The sequence below is a fragment of the Vicugna pacos genome, chromosome 32 (assembly GCF_048564905.1).
Source record: "Vicugna pacos chromosome 32, VicPac4, whole genome shotgun sequence".
NCBI lineage: Eukaryota > Metazoa > Chordata > Mammalia > Artiodactyla > Camelidae > Vicugna > Vicugna pacos.
Genome location: NC_133018.1, coordinates 13,684,034 through 13,699,230, shown reverse-complemented (window position 1 = coordinate 13,699,230; position 15,197 = coordinate 13,684,034). Strand labels below are relative to the sequence as shown.

The 15,197-nt window shown below is 48.8% G+C and overlaps 1 protein-coding gene across 3 annotated transcripts in view; it reads left to right on the top strand.

Moving 5' to 3' along the window:
* The window catches only part of TESC (tescalcin), a 45,215-nt gene that overhangs the window by 8,291 nt on the left and 21,727 nt on the right, over positions 1 to 15,197 (top strand). For all 3 annotated transcript variants that reach the window (XR_012066262.1, XM_072953096.1, XM_006204788.4), the window contains exon 2: positions 9,929 to 9,998. Coding sequence is in view for 2 of the 3 variants with exons in the window: in XM_072953096.1 (XP_072809197.1) it covers positions 9,929 to 9,998 (70 nt within the window). In the remaining variant the exon portion in view is untranslated. The remainder of the gene's footprint in view (positions 1 to 9,928; positions 9,999 to 15,197) is intronic.

Sequence of the window (15,197 nt, the reverse complement as noted above, 5' to 3'; positions counted from 1 at the left end):
GCCTTCCTGGGATGCCATTCCATGTATTAATTGTGTCTGCTGATTCTCCCACATGGCGGTTCATTTGCTTGTGTGGTTTCATTTTTGATTATGAGCTCATCTTCGACTGGACTGTCTCCCCCCGGTTTTTCACATTCTTTGAACTATCTTCATCTCCAGATTCAGGCTGAAGCCAGACCAAGTGGAGATGGGCTTAGCTGAAGTCCCTCCCCCATGACAGTGCTATGTGCCCTGGACCGAGGGTTATAGAAGTGCCTTGCACGGTGCTTTGCATTTATTGTTCTGGGTACCTTAGGGTTTTCCCTGGTCTAGAAACATTTTTTACATTAATTCCTCAATTTGGATTTCCTGTACCACCGAGGTTTGGGGTTTTGACTCATGCATGGCACAGGCCTGGAGTTTTGATTCATCGTGAGTCCTACCCCTCTCCTCTGTTCCCTGCCCCTCTGCAGCAGAGTCAGTTTCCTTGTTGACTCTCTGGGCCAGTGGGGCTGGAGGTGGTTTTCTGTCCCACCTTATATGGAGGGGCAGCCATTTGTGCTCTGGCTTTTCATAGGAACTTCTCACCCCTATGGACCCAAGGCCACTGCTGTCACTCAGTGGGCTAGAAGCCCCCCATTCTTAGCTGTTAGAGCCTGAAACCATCCTGACAGCCCTGGGGGACCTCACCTGCTGGGTCTGAGTCCCCTCCTTGCTTCTGGCACCTGGGGATTTCTCTTTCTAGGTTAGTGATATCTTAAACTTTTTTCTAATTTGATCCAGTGCTTTATGGGTTTGTAGTGGGATGGAGGGTCTGTGTTAGCTCCTTGTGGCAGGAACTGGAGTGCTTTACCTAAATAGCCTCCCATAACAAGCCCTCGTACTTTCTGTAAATCTAGAGCTTGAAGATACTTCTGGAAGGATGTGAAAGCCAGTTCCTCAGAGGCTCTGAAAGGGGTCCCCTCTCCAGATCTCCACTGATTAACTGTTGGTTTTTTCCCCTCCATGTCTTCAGCCTTTTTCTTTTTCTTTTTTATTAAAGTGGAGACATTTTTGTCTCTTTAGTGACATAAATGATGTGTATTCAGCATCCCAGCCACTTCTCCATTTTGGCAGACAGCATAGCAAACAGGCAGGAGAACACGGAGTCACAGACCTGGGGTTCAAATCCCAGGTCTGCTGCTCTTATCAGCAAGTGACTTCACCTCTCTGAGACTGTTTCCCTATCTGTAAAATGGGCATGATAACCACCCGGAGAGGCCAGCACTGGTATGAGGACTCAGTAAGACAAGTGTGTCAAGCACTTGGCTTCCTCTGAGTAGGTGCTGACCCGTGGTGCTGTCATTGCTGCTCCGAGGCAAATGGGAAGGAGCAGAGCGCAGCCGTCGGAACGTGAGTGTGGATGAGCAGGGACAGTCTGTGTGATTTTGAGAGTCATGCTCACCCACTCTGACAGCTGTCTGAGTTCTCTTTGCTCACAAGAGGAGAATTCCCTAAAGTCGCATCACCTCGCTCTGTCCCTGCTTCCCCTCTGGTCCTGAGAACTGGAGGATTCATTCTGTGCAGGAAAACCCCCAGACATCCTAATGAAATGCTCACTACCCACGATTCAAATACATGCCGTCCCCAGGCTGGCATGGGCCGGGGCCACCCCTCCCGGGAATTCCTTACTAAGCGGGTGAAAGTTTGCAAGTGTTTGAAGGTGCGGGTGGAACACAGGCAGTGAATCTTCTTGTTGCTGATTCTGCTTCTGAGAACAGAATTGGGTTCAATAACTTCCTTCTCAAGGCCAAGTGCACCCCAGTGCATCTTCAGTTTAGGTGAGATTCCCAGCAGCCAGGCATGGTCTGTGATGTGTCCATGCTGAGCACGAGGAGGCTTCTAAGGGGAAGGCAGGTGGAGGGGAGGAGCAGGGCGTCCAGCACTGTGTGCTGCAGGCATGTGAGGGCGGGTCCCTGCCGGGCTGTGGAGGCCGGTCCCTCTGCCCTCCCCGCCTCCCTCCTTGGGCCGGGATTAGTCATTGCTTTGGCTGGAGCCCCAGGTGGCACACAGCCAGTTCCCACTCCCCTGGGAGCCTGGAGCAGGCTGAAGAGCTGAGTAGGTACCACGAGATTATTGTTTGGGGGGGGGCGTGACAGTCACAATCATGACAGTTCTGGTGTCTCCTGCTCCCCCTGCCAGGTCCAGTGCTGAATGTGTATGTGATTTTTTTTTCTACTGTTGCAAAATTCAAATCACAGAAACTTTACCGCCTTAGCCATTTTAAAGCATACAGGTCAATGGTATTAAGTGCATTCACAATGCAGTGCCAACATCCCCGGTCTATTCCAAAACATCTTCGTCACCCCAGAAACAGACTTCACGCCCGTCAGCAGTCACTTTAATTGTCCACCTTGCAACCCCTGGCAGCCAACCACTAATCTACTTTCTGTCTCTGTGGATTTGCTTACTGTGGGTGTTTCATATAGTCGTGGCCTCCCGTGGCTGGCCTCCTTCACTTAACATCATGTTTTCAAGGTTCATCCAGGTTGTAGCAGATGTCAGTCCTTCATTCTGTCTCGAGGTGGAATTTATTCGGTTGTGTGGAGATACCGCATTTTGCTCACCTGCGTTTGAGTGGATGTTTGGGTATTCTCACATTTCAGTGTTCTTGCGTGTTGTGTATGTGATTTTGATTGTTTTTTGTGGTATGAACAGCCTCGCGTCGGCGGTGCTATTATTGTCTCTGTATTACGGTGGAGGAAGTAACAGCCTCCGGGAGACGGTTTAGGAGGACAGGAAGCTGGGGGTTGAACCAGCAGCTCTTGGCCGGGTGTGGTCAGCTCACCTTTCTGTCTGGCCTGGTGCCCCTCTGTGGTCCAGGGCTTTGGCTGATGCATGGACTGAGTCCTTGCCAGTCTATCGGGATGCAGCAAGCAGGAGAGCTTTGGGCGGCCCCAGAAGCCACCAAGATCTCCCCAGTGATGCCAGTTGGTGTCCCAGTGCTTGCATCCAGGCTGACACTGCAGGGGAAAACGGGGTGCAGGGAGGCATGGTGGCTCTGGGGCGCCCCTGGAGGAAGCAGCCAGCATGTTCTCAGCCGCCTTTATTTCTCCCAGCTGTGTTTTGGGTGCCCTTCCCTACCTGGACCACTACATCTGCCAGCCTCTCAGTGGGTACCCAGGCCCACTGTCTGCATCCACCCTCCATGCTGTGCCAGGCATATGGGATCTTGTTCCATGGCTTAGCATCCTCTGAAAACTCAGGGTGAAGTCTGAATTAGCCTGACATGTGTGCCCCGCCTGCAGCCCTGTTCCTGGTCTGCCTTCCAGCTGTGCTGAAGGGCTTGGGGCTCCCTGAGTTCTACCAGCCCTGCCTCCCCTGTCTGGCCCCCAGCCTCTGGGATCCCACTGAGCATTGCCTCCCACCCGATCCCCGTGGACTGGAAGCCCCGCTCCCACCTTGGTGCTCCTTGGCAAGAGGACACCGCACTTAGGATCTTGGATCCCAGTGAGGTGAGGGCTCTGCCATTTGTGTCTGCATCTCTGGCGTCTGGCAGATGCCCAGCAAACCAGAGGCGCTCAGTCAATATCTCTTAATGTGCAGTAGGGCACCAGTCAGGGGGCTAAGCTGACACAGGTGCACCACAAGGGAGTCTCTCAGGCCCCCAGGCCCCTGAGTGTAGCACAGAATCTGGAAGCAAGGAGCAACTCCTATTTCTTATGCCCCTCACCCCTAGACTTGGGTCCGGGGGAACACAAGCTCAGATAGTCCTGACCACCCCACAGTGGGCGAGTACAGATGTTCCAGTTCCTCCCGAGTCATGCGAGGGTTTGGGGGCCTGTGTCTCTGCCCCTGGTCTCCTCCCGCCCTCCTCCCTGAGTGTCGTCTCTGACCTAGTCCGTGCGACTCTCCTTCCCCCAGTGGCCCCTTGCTCCGCAGAGCAGGGCTGCACACTGGCCCCGTATCCATTAGCAGTCCCCCTTTCCCCCCACCCCAGCCCCTGGCAGCCGCTAGTCCACTTGCTATGTCTGCAGATTTGCCTCTTCTGGGCATTTCATATAAAGGGAATCATACACGATGTGGCCTTTTGTGTCTGATTTCTTTCCCTCAACCAGTGTTCAAGGTTTCTCCACGCTGTGGCAGGTGTCAGTGTTTCGCTATTTGTTACGGCCACATACTAGTCCATTGTACGGACAGAACACTTAATTTTTTTATCTATTTACCTGTCGATGGACATCGGGGTTGTTTGTGCCTTTTGGCTGTTGTGGGTAGTGCTGCTGTGAACGTTCACTTACAGGTGTCTGTGTGGACGAATGTTTTCATTTATCTCAGGTATATACTTAGGAGGAGAATTTCTGGATCGTGTGTGGTAAATCTATGTCTAATTTATTGAGGAATCACCAAGCTGTTTTTCACATCGGCTGCACCATTTTGCATTCCCGCCAGCAGTCTGGGGGCGTTCCAGTTTCTCCACAGTCTCACCAACACTTCGGCATTTTCTGTTTGAGTTTTCATGAAGCCGTCAAGGTTAAAAGAAAAACTGAAATTTAAATAAGACTACACAAGTAATCCCTCTTAATTGCAGAAAAGTTAAAGGACGGATAAGCAAAAATAAAGAACTGGAGGAGAGAAATGTCCTGACGTTCTACCATCTGGAACGATTTACTGTTTGGTCATAACCCTTGCCTGATTTTTCCTGGGCACGCACATGCATATCTGTGTGAACTTTCATATAAACGAGACCTTTATTGCCTGTCGGTTTTTCCTTGTAATGATATTCCGTGAACAAGTTTTCTGTGTCCCACAATATTTAAAAGAAAAATTTTTTTTAAAGACTGTGGAGTATTCTGCCTTCGGGATGCACCGGGATTTATTTGATCAGTTTCCCGTGGCTCACCATTTCCCCAGTTTTTATTTTTTTTAACCATTTCAAACAGGCAACAATGTTTACTCTTACGTGTTTATCTTTGTACACTTGTCTTGGTTCCTCGGGAATCGTTCCTAGGAATCAAGTTTCTGGTTCAGAGCACATATCCCAAGCACTGCCCAGTACAAATATACTGTGAGGTGGAACAATTCTAAATTTTCAACGAGCTATAGGTGTAATATAATTCTAGATTTTCTATTAGCCACATTAAAAAAAAGTTAACAGGTGAAATCACTTTAAATAATATGTTGTATTAAACCCGTTATGTCTAAAATATTTCAGCACGTAATTAGTATCAAGATTTTTAAGACAGTCTACATTTTTTTCATACTAAGTCTTTGAAGGCCTGTGTGTTTTTACACTTCGGCACATCTTAGTAGCCACATGTGGCTGGTGTCTCTGTATTGGACCCGGCAGGCATATGTTTTTTTGCTTAAGCTTTTGATACAAAGTGACAAGTCACTCCCGCCCCCTCCAAAATTGGGCAGATTAAACTCTCACCAGCCCCGTGGTAGGGTGTACATTTCCCTCAGGTTGAAATCTAAAACCCAAAATAAGGACATTGCGATGCCAGGCCCCGAGTTGTCTCTGCCTCTTGTTCCCTTGGCAACTGTGGCCTCACAGGGGCCTGGAGAGAGGGCTCAGAGTGAGGAGCAGGGAAACTGGGAAAGCTTCCATCTCTGGAACCCGTGAGGGGAGCAACAGACAGGGTCTTTCAGGGTGTGATACAGGCACACGTGTGTCAGGTGCTCGAGGGACAGACCCTGTTGGGGGGCCCGGGGAATGGAGCTGAGGGCGCCTGGAGCTTAGCTAAGGGGCGAGCTCTTGGCTTTGGGGATTTGGGTGCCAAAAAGGGGACCACAGTTGGGGCGGGTGTCCTCATTTTTCTGCTTTCAGTCAGGCAGGACAGAGAAGTGCATGTGTGTCGTGTATATATGCACTTGGGATGCAGTTAGCTGGAAACTCTTCATTAGAGAAACCTGGTCTTTGATGGTTTATACACTTCGTCCTGTCTGTGTGACCTTGGGCGAGTCTCAGTGTTCCCGTCTCTAATGTCTTTGTTGAGATACAACTCACAAACCCTGCATTTCACCCCTTTAAAGGGTACTCAGGTTTTAGTATAATCACAGGGTTGTGTAACAATCTAATCTTAGAACATTTTCTCCCCCCACCACCACCCCCCAAAGAAACTCCACAGCTATTAGCAGTGATTCCCTCTCTCCTTCCCCAGCCCCAGGCAACCACTGGTCTACTTTCTGTCTCTTGGGTTTGAATTTCTCATAAATGGGATCTTACAATGCATGGGCTTTGTGACTGGCCTCTTTCACTGAGCACAATGTGCTCATCTTTCATAGAGGGGGTTTAGGAGTACATCTTTGGCTGCAATTTCTGATCAGTATTTTGCAGCAGATCAGTGTATTTTTTTTTTTAATCTGTCGATCAGAGCTGGGAACTCTTAACTGGCCAGTCTAATCTGATCACCCAGAGGGAGACAGTGTGGGGTGTCAGTTAAAAAACAAAACAAAACTAAACCACCAACGTTCCTCCAGACAGTTCAAATCCTGGGTCTGCCTCTTTCAAGTTGAGTGACCTTAAGCGAGTTACCTGTCCCTCAGAACCTCAGTGTGCTCTTCTGTAAAATGGGAATAGTCTGTCTGTCGGCTGTAGGGTCATGGAAGGGATAAAATAAGCACACATGTCCCCAGGACGTAGTGCTTGCCAGTGAATGATTCATCGTTAACAATAGTTTTGCAGTCGCTCTGCTGTCCCATATGGGACTGTATTGTGTGCTTACAATATTCGTTACATGACTAATAAATACACATTGTATGTTAGAGAAGATTTGGAAAATATAGATGAATCAAAGCAAAACAAACATAGTCTTTAATCCCAGTATTGAGAGATAATTGCTATTATTTTGGGAAAGCAAGTTGACTTTCTTTCATTACTTACATACATTTGTGTATATTTAGATGTTTTCTTCCCAACATGGAGTCATGCTGTTTTCATAGCACGCTGTTTTTAGACAACATTATGTCAGGAGTGTATGTTCACGTTAAATACACAACTGTCACTTTTAAAGGCAGCATTTTGTTTGTAATTGGCTAAATATCCCGTAATCTGCTTTTGGTGGGAACTTAGGTTGAGTTCAGTTTTTAAGCTATTAGGGAGAACACAACAGTGAACACACTTACATATTCATCTTTCTGTACCTGCTGGATTTATTCTTTCAAGATAAATCCTTTCTAAGTAGAATTACTGAACGTCTCGGGTAGATGTTTTATCGCAAGATCACGTACAGAAAAATGCATCACACGTAAACATAGAGTTCCAAAAACTTTCTGAGAACACGTCTGTGTCACCTTCACCTGGGTCAAGAAATAAAACATCCCCAGTGCCCAGAAGCCCCCTCATGCCCCGTTCAAGTCACTACTCCATCAAGGGTAACTGCTGTCCTGATTTTTTTTTAAAAATTAAGACTTTATTTTTCTGAGCTGTTTTAGGTTAACAGCAAAATTCAGGGAAGGTACCAAGATGACTCATGTACCCCTGTTCCCCACACATGCACAGCCTACCCCACTGTCAACACCCCCCCCCCCAGGTTGGGACATTTGTTACCGTTGATGGACCTGCACTGGCACATCATCACCCAGAACCTGTGGTTCACATTAGGGTTCTCTCCGGGTGTCCTACGTTCTATGAGTTTGGAGGAATGTGTAATGACATGTGTCCGTAATTCCAGTATCACACGGAGCAGTCTCACTGCCCTAAAAATCCTCTGGGCGCCACCAGCTCATCCCTCACCCCCCTCAACCCCTGGTAACCCCTGATCTTGTTAACGGTCTTCAGAATTTTGCTTTTCCAGAATGTCATGTTCATGGAACCCTGTAGTACGTAACCTTTCTCTCCTGACTTCCAGCACTGTAGATGAGTTTTGCCCGTTTTATGTAAATGGAATCCCATCGTGTGTGCTCTTTCATGCCTGGCTGCTTTTGCTTGTTGTTATGTTTTGAAACTCACTCAAGTTACTATTCATCGTGTTTGTTCATTTTCACTGCTGTATACTGTTCCCTTGTTTGAGTCTACCACACACTTTATTATGCCATTACAGGGCATTTGGGGAATTTCCAGTTTAGGCTTCTTCAGATGGTCCTGCTGTGAAATCCTTCTTCATGTCCTCTGATGAGGACAGGTGTGCATTTCTGTTGGCTCCATGTCGAAGAGTGGAATGGCTAGACCACAGAGAACGTGTGTATCCTTGCTAACGTACATGTGATGTAAATGGCTGTATTTTCCTCCCCAAAGGTGGTCATTGTCCCCAGGGATTACCTGACTTTTCTGAGTGTCAGTTCTACATCTGTAAAATGGGGATGTATTCTCCTCCCAGAGTGTCATGGGGAACAGATGAGCTAATGTGTGGAGACGGGCACCCGTCCCCCGCAACACCAGCACAGAGCAAGCCTCCGGGATGGGTTGGTTGTCACAATGAATATTTTCTAGCCAGCAACTGCATCTAGAGAAGCTTGAGAATTCTGAGTTGCAGATTCTTGAGGAGATCACAGCTTGAGCCTGAAGCTTTAAAAAAAAAAAAAAAGTGAGATGAAGTTGGTCCCAGAAATGAGCTGCCTGTGGAACAGGAAGAGAAAGATGCTTGAGGGATGGGAAATGCTGAGAGGATGGTGGTGGGGAGAGAGAGCCATTCCCCAACCCAGCCACTGTTTTGGAACATTTTCCCTGTGCTGTATATAGTCCCCAGGCACAGGCCTGGGGGCCTTGAACACCAGGAAAACAGGGTGATCTGTGTAGCAGTTAAGGGTGAGCTTTTGAATGCACAGACTTGGGGTCAGATCCCCGCTCTACCCGTTGTGTGATCATAGCACTCTCCTCGCTGTGCTTTTCAAATGACAAAACACAGTAAGAAAGTATCCACTCACTTACAGGGTTACGAGGGGGAAGTGAGAAGGTCCCTGTAAGTGTTGAGTACAGTGCATGTCATAAAATCAGCACTGACATGTGGGTGGAACCCACCAGGTCCAGGCTTAGTTGTGGGGGAGACATGGCCCACCTGCCCCAAACGGTAATTAAAAAAAAAACGAAACAAAACTGTACTTAGGTTTTCTAAAACAATTAGGGGTGGGAGGAGAGGGAATTGGATGAAGATGTTCAAAAGGTACAGTCGTCCAATTATATCAATACTGGGGATGTAACGTACAACATGATAAATAGAATTAATACTGCAGAATGTTGTATGTGAAAGTTGTTAAGAGAGTAAATCCTAACAGTGCTCGTCACTAGGAAAAAAATTTTTTTCTATTTAATTTTGCATATGAGATGCGGGATGCTCACTAAATATCCTATGGTCATCATTTTATGCTCTGTGTGAGTCAAATCATGATGCGGTACACCTTAAATTGATACAGTCCTGTATGTCAATTATACTTCAGTAAAACTGGAAGAAAAAAAAATGAAATGATTGGGGGAATCTATAAACACATGATCCACAGCAGCAGTGGTCAACATTCAGTTCCTTTTCCTTCCACTTCCCTTTCTTTACCAGGTTGTCTGTACACTTCTCACTATAAGTCTCCCAAATCACTTCCGGCGCCAGCCTGAACCCTTTGCTCCTCCTCTGTCTCTTCACATGTGACTACAAGAAGCCCCTTTCTCCGTTGGGGGGACGAGGGGAAACGCCTGTCTTCAGGAGTGGGGAGGGGAGGAAGTCGGGCAAGCCAATGCGATCTCCTTAATGCGCTGAGGAAGGAGACATTGACCTGATTCACGCGTGTACTGTCCCTGGAGCTGCTGATGTTAGTAATCGTATCATAGGTAAGGGTGCAGGCTGATGATCCTGGCTGTGTTACCAGGAAGACGGCAGACCCCTTCTTGGCTTCTACCTCCAGCTGGGCCTGGATGGGAGGGGATGAATGGAGCAGGAGGGTGGGGCTGAGGCTCCGGGCTGCCTCCTGTAGCTCTGAGTTCAGAGGTCAGTGATGCCGTTCTCACTTTTCTTTCTTTCTTTCTTTCCTGCTACTTCTCAAGTCTCCTCAGACCAGATCGAACAGCTCCACCGGAGGTTTAAGCAGCTGAGTGGAGACCAGCCCACCATTCGGTAAGAGGGGCAGCTGGGTGTGGGCGTCGGGCAGGGCTGTGGCCCTAGGGGATGTCTATGTCTCTTTCCATTTCTGTCTTCCCCTGAGCCCTGGCTGGCTGCTCGGGCTGAGTGGGATGCCCCGTCTCCTGGGGGCAAACCCGTAGTGTTTGCTATTCTGTTGGTCCCTTCTAGACAAGGTGTTCTCGTGTGGGAGGGAGAGAGCCACATCTCTGTTTGTACTGAGATCAGAACATTGTAAGCAGAGACTGGGGCGCGGATGAAGAGCTGGTTAGCCACCCTGACTCCCTTGGAACCCCAGACACGAATGTGGACCTGTTGAATGCCAGGATTGCGCCCAGTGCTGGGCACTCGGAGACAAGTTGGTTGTGGTGCAGCTCATTTCAGGGGCGTGGATGTTGTCATGACAACATCTCTTGTCTCTGGTGGTTCCTCTGGTTGGTAGTTCCAGCCCCAGGCAAGATGGTGGTTGGCAGCCTCGGGTTTCTGTCAAGGAAAATCACCGCTTCTACACTGTGTATTTAACATGACTCTCTTAGAAGCTGATTGGGTTACTTTTTTATAAGGAAGAATGCCTTACTGTGTACCTTCTTCTAGGAGAGTGTGTTCGGTCTTAGGTGGTACTTGTGTTACTTAGAACCAGGTGCGTGAGAGGTCCTAGTCGGTGAGCTGATCACAAAGTTGGTGAGGAATCTTTGAGTTGAAATATGGCAGGCAGCGTTTCCAACATCAGGTGGATATCGTTTTGCCACAAACTTTCTAACAGATGTAGTTTCCTAAAATAAACATTCAGAGTCTCAAAGTTACAGTCTTGGAACTTTAAACCTTTTAATAGTCCAGGAAAATGTCTTTTTTCTTAGTAAACAGACTTAAGTTTGACCTCAGTTTTTATAGAAACCAACATGTAAATACTATCCACTTTCTTTTGTCTGTCTAAGCAAAGGCATGTTGTTAATCCAGTGCGTCGTATTCTCAGAGCATCCATTTCCAGAGCTCAGAGTCTGGTGGTCTCTAGGTTCTGGTGGCCTCCTGTCTCAATCTGATTGTATTAAAGGCAGAAGTAAATGCAGTCAGGACTGACCTCTTGAATTGTGCACATCTCATTCACTTAGCCCAGTGAAGGAGCCAGAACAGTGACCAGCCAAAGGTTCCCTGGCTTTTCATTGGCTCTGTTGGGAATCACGTGCCCAGGGCTGAGCCAATCACTGTGGCCCAGGGGCTGGAAATGTAAATTGTTTTTTCCCAGAGCTGTGAGGGAGCAGGGCTGGGTACCATCCGCCAAAGGCAGGCAGGGGTGGAGGGTGGAGTGGTTTCCCAGGGCAAGGTGGGCTTCCTGGGGTCACAGGTTGAGGAGTGAGGACAGGTGGGAACACCTGGATATTGGAACATAGAAGTATCAAGGGCACCCTTCATTCCTTTAGAAGTTGGTGGGCACGTGCTCTGTGCCAGGTGGCCAGTACCTGTGCTGGTGGCCAGGACCACCACACAGCTCTCTGTTATGGGCCTGGGGTCCATGGGTCTTGGCTTGGTGAGAGGCCTCAGGTTCAAATTCCACATGTGTTTACTTATCAGACTTGGGGGAAGCAGAGAAGAAAACCCAGACTTGGGAAACAAACCATATTGAATCATCTGTATCACTTGCTGGGGAACTTTGTATTAGTTGCTCTGTTTCTCTGAGCTTGTCTCCTCATCTGTAAAGTGAATGCGGATTTGATTTGAGCATTAAAGATGAGCAGATATGTACAGGACGCTTCTGCTCTGAGCTGGGTTCTTTGGCGTTTGGCAGATAGGACTGATGTCATTCCACTGTTGGTGGGGTCCTGGGGACCCACCTTGAGATGCCCATGCGTAGTGGCCGTCTGATGCTAGGGCTGGAGGGGAGGTGGGGCGCCCAGGTGCTGTGTGAGCAGGAGGCTGCAGTGCTGGTGGAGGCCCCTCCCACTCTGGGGTTCTAGCATCTGAGCCCTGACCATGTTGCCCAGCGGCCCCATTGCAAGGATGTGATGAAACGGCGAGCTCCACACTGGTTCTTTCCCAGCATGAGTGTGTGTGCAGATCACCCAGGAATCTTGCTAAAATGTGGTGCCTGGGACTCTGCATTTCTAACCAGCATGGACAGTCTTGGTCAGGTTGGCCTCGCTCAGTACCACGGATGGTATCCGGTATACCCTCTAGGCTTGGTTGGGTGGAGGCTGTACCCCCACAGGTCCTGGGGGTCCATGTGCAGCCTCCTGCTTCCCACTCCTCTTGGGGCCAGGCCAGAGCTTGGGAAGGTGAGCCATTGGCTCTGCCCGCCACCTTGGATCCTGCTTGCCTATCTCCCGTGCATTGCCCTTCCCACCCCTGCCCTCAAGCGAGCCCTGTGTGTGTCTGCCTGGACCCAGTGAGGAGCCCCTGCTCCCCAGCCCTCAGGGGCTCCCCAGTGCCCTCAGGGTCACATCCATGCTCTAGCTAAAGAGGGTCCACCAAGGTCTTCAGCTTTTGCTTTGCTGAGCTCCCAGTGTGGCCACCACCTCTTCCAAGATACCCTCTGCCTCCTGCACCCCCACAGCTTCCTCCTGGGGGTGCCTCATCCCAGCGTTCACAGCACAGAACTGTAACTGCCCCCCTTCCAGCCACCTGCCCTAACAGTCTGTCAGCCACTCAAACAGGAACTGGGTCTTTTCCCCCGGCTCTAGTGCTGAGTCTGGGGCTTGTAATAGTGTAGATGCTCTGGGAGGAGTTGGTTGGTTGAATGAATGAATGAATGAACAAATAAATGAGTGAGTGAATGAGAGAACAAAGAAGTGAGGAACCAGTAGGTGAGTACATTGACTGGAAGAGTTCTCTGTAATCCGTCAAGCACGGTAGAGACAAGACCCATTGTTAGTAGTAACATTTCCCTCACAGGGTTTACACATTCTTGGCAAAAGAAGTTACCTGAGGGCCTGGCACACAGGTTCACAGACACAAGCTCGTTACTTCAGCACGGTTTGTGCTGCACAGCTGGGCCACGTTACTTCTGTCTTGTACAGCCCCACGGGAAGTAGTGGTAGGAGCACCCCGTCTCCCCTATTTGCATGTGGGAAAGTAAGGCTCAGAGAGGCCACGCGCCTGGCCCCTGGTCACACAGCTCATAAGCGGAGGAGCTGGGATTGGAACCCAGTGTGGAAATTCGTCTCTAAGGAAGCCGGGGGTGTGGCTTTGGCTTGTGAGTGATAGGTGAGGACCTCAGTCTCCCTGCTGTGCTGTCTGAGGCCCTCTGGCCTTAGCACCCTGGGTCGGGTGTATAATTCCCAACACCACAGCGCCTGCTTTGGTGTCTTGCAGTCTCTGCTCAGCAGGTAGTGTCAGCTACACTGGGTGACAGCCCAGCCTGGCCTACAGGAAGGAGGTAACACAGCTGACCGCAGACTTATGCAAACGGCCTGCAAGAACAAGGGCCTCCTCCCAGCGCCCTGGAGCTGCTTTGCCTAATCCGAGTCCACACTCCAGGGCCTGGGGAAGGGTGATGGGGCGGCTTTTCTGGCCCCCTTGGGCTTTCCTGCACATCCTCCCTGGGCAGAAGGGATGAGCGACTCTGGGCTGTGAGCTGGTCCCCACTCTGCCAAGGGTTTCATGTGTGACCCCAGGCTGGACCTTCAACCTCTCTGATCCCTGGGCATGTCCAGGAGGCCCTGAGATGTTGTGGAGTTTCAGTGCACAGAAAAGTGCTTTGTTTCTTTAGTATTAAGATTTGTAAAGTCGTGGGGGGGGGGGCGCGGTAGAGGGTGGGAAGGGATAGACTGGGATTTCAAAATTGTAGAACAGATAAACAAGATTACACTGTATAGCACAGGGAAACATACACAAAATGTTATGATAAATCACAGAGAAAAAAATGTGACAATGAGTGTGTATATGTCCATGAATGACTGAAAAATTGTGCTGAACACTGGAATTTGACACAACATTGTAAAATGATTATGAATCAATAAAAAATGTAAAAAAAAAAAAAGATTTGTAAAGTCGTGGACCAGAGTCCCCTGAGCAAGACCCCCAGCCCCCTAGTCTGGGAGGGTGTGGAGGGAGCTTCCTTCTATCCCTCCCTCTCAGAGGTTGAAGCTGCCTGAGAGCTTGTCAGAGTCCCACTGGGGACTTTTCAATACTTCTAGTGCAAAAGACCCCTTAAAAGTGATCATTCACCTGCAGACTGTATATACACAGCCTAGTAAGATTTGTAAGTTGCATTTAAAGGCTTCACAAAGAATTGGATTTTCAAACTGGTGGCTTTAATAAATATAATAAAGCTTTTAAAAAAAAATCCCATGATTATCTCAAAATTTTAATTTTTAACCCACCACTTCCTACCCGTGTTTGGTCAGGTTCCCTCTCTTTCTGAAAATCATGTAAGGACATCCAGGGGTGAGTTTATCCTGAGGCTTTCACAGCCAGTGTGTCAGGGCCCCACTCTGTGTGGGCTCCTTACAAGGCCCAGCACCTGATTTAATAAACAAACAAAATCCTAATACTGCATTCTTTTCCTTTAAGATGGCTCTGGAAACCTGAATCCCCCCTGATCGCAAAGCACTGAGTTCCGGGCCCTCTTGGTGAAAAATGGTTGGATAGAAAATGTTCCTCTGACTCATTTATTGAGCATCTATGGTGTAGAGATTTCTGTCCTCCAAAGCTTTTTTTCTAGCAGGGAGGACCCTGCCTAAATAAAAAGATGCTAATTGTAGACAGTGAGGAAAATACAGTAATGGCTTCTGTTCCTTTTACTTTCTTCCGTGGGACCCCTTCTGCAGTGAATGTTTTAAACAGCAACCTTTTTTAAAAAATATGTTTTATTTTATGTGGGGAGGCAATTAGGTTTTTAGAAGAGGTACTGGGGATTGAACTCAGGACCCTGTGTATGCCAAGCATGCGCTCTACCACTTAAGCGGTACCCTCCTCCCTAAATAGCAACTTTTACTTCCTGATAACAGTCTGGCGGGCTCACCAAGCCCCAGAAATAGATGCAATGGAATCCTTCAAACTGACCGGTGCAGGTCAGGGGGACGCCTGATTAGATAGAGCTGCATTGCAGAAATATTTTTAGATTCACTGAGCCACCAGAGATGGGGTGGCTCCTGGGATGAACGTGACCACAGACGTGTGCAGGGAAGAAAAAGGATGTGGCCGCTTACTGTCAAGTGCCACCAGCAGCACGCCGAGCAGGGTCTGATGGGCCAGACCTGG